Raw genomic sequence first — 2,500 nt, forward strand, 5'->3', positions numbered from 1 at the left:
AATTATCATTACTATTATCAATAGTGTTGTTGGTGTAATCATAATTGTTATTATCATCATTAATATCATCATCATCATCATTATTATCATGATTATGATTATTACCATTATCATTTATAATAATATTATTATCACTGTTATTACCATTACCATTATAATTACTAATATTTGTATTGTTACTGTCATTAGCATCATATTCATTATCAATATCATTATCATTATTATCATTATTATTATTATTATTACTATCAACATCGTTATCAACATTATCATTATCATGATTATTAGTATCTTTACTATTAATTTTGTGTGGTAATAATTTACGCAGTAATCGCATTGATAAACATCTAGAAAAAATCAATCAAGATCAACTCAAACTAAACCACCTCGTGTGCCCTGCAGCAACACATGAAGCAACATAAGAGTAAGAAAACAGAAGTAGGCAACGAACATTCGAATTGTGGCATTAATGTTTTCTACACGCTGGGCCGATCAACACATAGAGAAATGGTTAGTCCGTGGGTGCGGAAAAGTCTGCTCGGTGATGATGCTAAGCACAGGGCCTCTTCGTCTGCCATGTGGCACGGAGCAGGGAGGTGGGATGAGGCTTACTACAGGGCTCGACGACAGAAGAGAGAAAACCGGGAAGGACAAAAACATAATGTATATCACAAGTTTAAGCATTGCCAGATGTTTCGCAGAAATTCCGCGGCACTTCGGCCAAACGATCAATCCGATAATGAATATATGTGTATGTATATCCATATACATATATACATACATACAAACACACACACACATACACGCTTAAGTAAGTGTATGTCTGTGTGTTTATTTGTAAGTAATTGCATGTGTGTCTGTATGTGCACATATGTTTCTGTTTGTATAATCGTATTTGTTTGCTTGCATACTCTGTGTGTGTGTGGTTGTGTGGGTGTGTGAGTGAATGTATACATATGCGTGTGTTTGTTCTGTTGTGTGTTTGTTCTGCGCGTGCGCATGTGTGTCTTTAGATGCGTGAATTGTGTGTCTGAGTGTGAGTGAGTGTATGTGTGTTTCTGTGTTTGATTTGTTTGTGTTTGTGTGTATGTGTGTATGTGTGTGTGTGTGTGTGTGTGTGTGTGTGTGTGTGTGTGTGTGTGTGTGTGTGTGTGTGTGTGTGTGTGTGTGTGTGTGCGTGCGGTCGCGCGTGCGTGCATGAGTGTGATCGTGCTTGCGTGTGTGCGTGTGCGTGTGCGTACGTGTGTGTGTGTGTGTGTGTGTGTGTGTGTGTGTGTGTGTGTGTGTGTGTGTGTGTGTGTGTGTGTGTGCGTGTGACTAACATGAGAAAATAACATTGATATATAAATATAAACATATATATATATATATATATATATATATATATGTGTGTGTGTGTGTGTGTGTGTGTGTGTGTGTGTGTGTGTGTGTGTGTGTGTGTGTGTATGTGTGTGTGTGTGTGTGTGTGTGTGTGTGTGTGTGTGTGTGTGTATGTGTGTGTGTGTGTGTGTGTGTGTGTGTGTGTGTGTGTGTGTGTGTGTGTGTGTGTGTGTGTGTGTGTGTGTATGTATAAAAGTATTCCGATACTTACCCTAACGTCGTCATGGTAACGATGGTGTACCAAAACGCAGACGGGATGGATGTGAAGGTTGTCTCTTCTACATTCTTTTCTGCATAGAACATGACAGTAGCGAAAATAATGATGGCCATGGCCAATGAGAAGACAAGAAACCCTAGTTCTGAGGCGCATGACTTAAGCGTGTAGCCAAGAATTCGAAGTCCTTGTGAGTGCCTCGAAAACTTAAAGATCCTGAACACACGAAACACTCTCAGAGTGACAAAGGCGCCGGAAACGTCGTCGTTGTCGGTGATTCCTAACCCGATATAATAGGGAAGGATGGCTACCACATCGATGATGGACATCACTGACCGGACGAACTTACAGCGGTCTGGCGCTGCGAACATTCGGAGGAGATATTCTGCTGTGAAAATCATGACGCATGCAGTGTCTCCACAGAAGAAGATTATTTTGTAGCGCTCCCCGCAGGGCTGAGATTCCTTCTTGCCTGGCAGTTGGCCGCAAGGAACGGTCTCGACAACGTTAGCCATGACCGACACGGCAATGAAGAAACCAGTTACGTAGTAAAACACTAATGCTGCAGTTGACGTGTGAGGATTTTCAAATGCGCGCCACATGCGCTCGCGTATAGTACGGTAAACATATTTATCTTGCTCTCCACTCTCTGAGAGTTTGTCATCCAATAGACGCTCTGCATTTTCACGTTTACGATCACGATAATCTTCATAACAACAATCACCAATGACGTCAGGAATGATACCAAAGAAAGCGAGTTCCTCATCGTAGCTGGTGAGACACTCGTGTTTAGGATAGTGAAGCTTTCCCGTGCGATAATAATTCAGAATATGTCGAAATATATCAGGATCTCTGTCAAAGAAATATTCCTTGGTTTCTTCATCATAGAAGAATTCTCGTTCATTG

The 2,500-nt window shown here is 40.9% G+C and overlaps 1 protein-coding gene across 5 annotated transcripts in view; it reads right to left on the reverse strand.

The window, feature by feature from the left end:
- Shal (Potassium voltage-gated channel protein Shal) overlaps positions 1–2,500 on the reverse strand; it is a 234,468-nt gene that overhangs the window by 231,490 nt on the left and 478 nt on the right. For all 5 annotated transcript variants that reach the window (XR_011398734.1, XR_011398735.1, XM_070125419.1 and 2 more), the window contains exon 1: positions 1,592–2,500. This exon is cut by the window's right edge. Coding sequence is in view for 3 of the 5 variants with exons in the window: in XM_070125419.1 (XP_069981520.1) it covers positions 1,592–2,500 (909 nt within the window). In the remaining 2 variants the exon portion in view is untranslated. The remainder of the gene's footprint in view (positions 1–1,591) is intronic.

Source organism: Penaeus vannamei, chromosome 9 (assembly GCF_042767895.1).
Source record: "Penaeus vannamei isolate JL-2024 chromosome 9, ASM4276789v1, whole genome shotgun sequence".
Taxonomy (NCBI): Eukaryota; Metazoa; Arthropoda; class Malacostraca; order Decapoda; family Penaeidae; genus Penaeus; species Penaeus vannamei.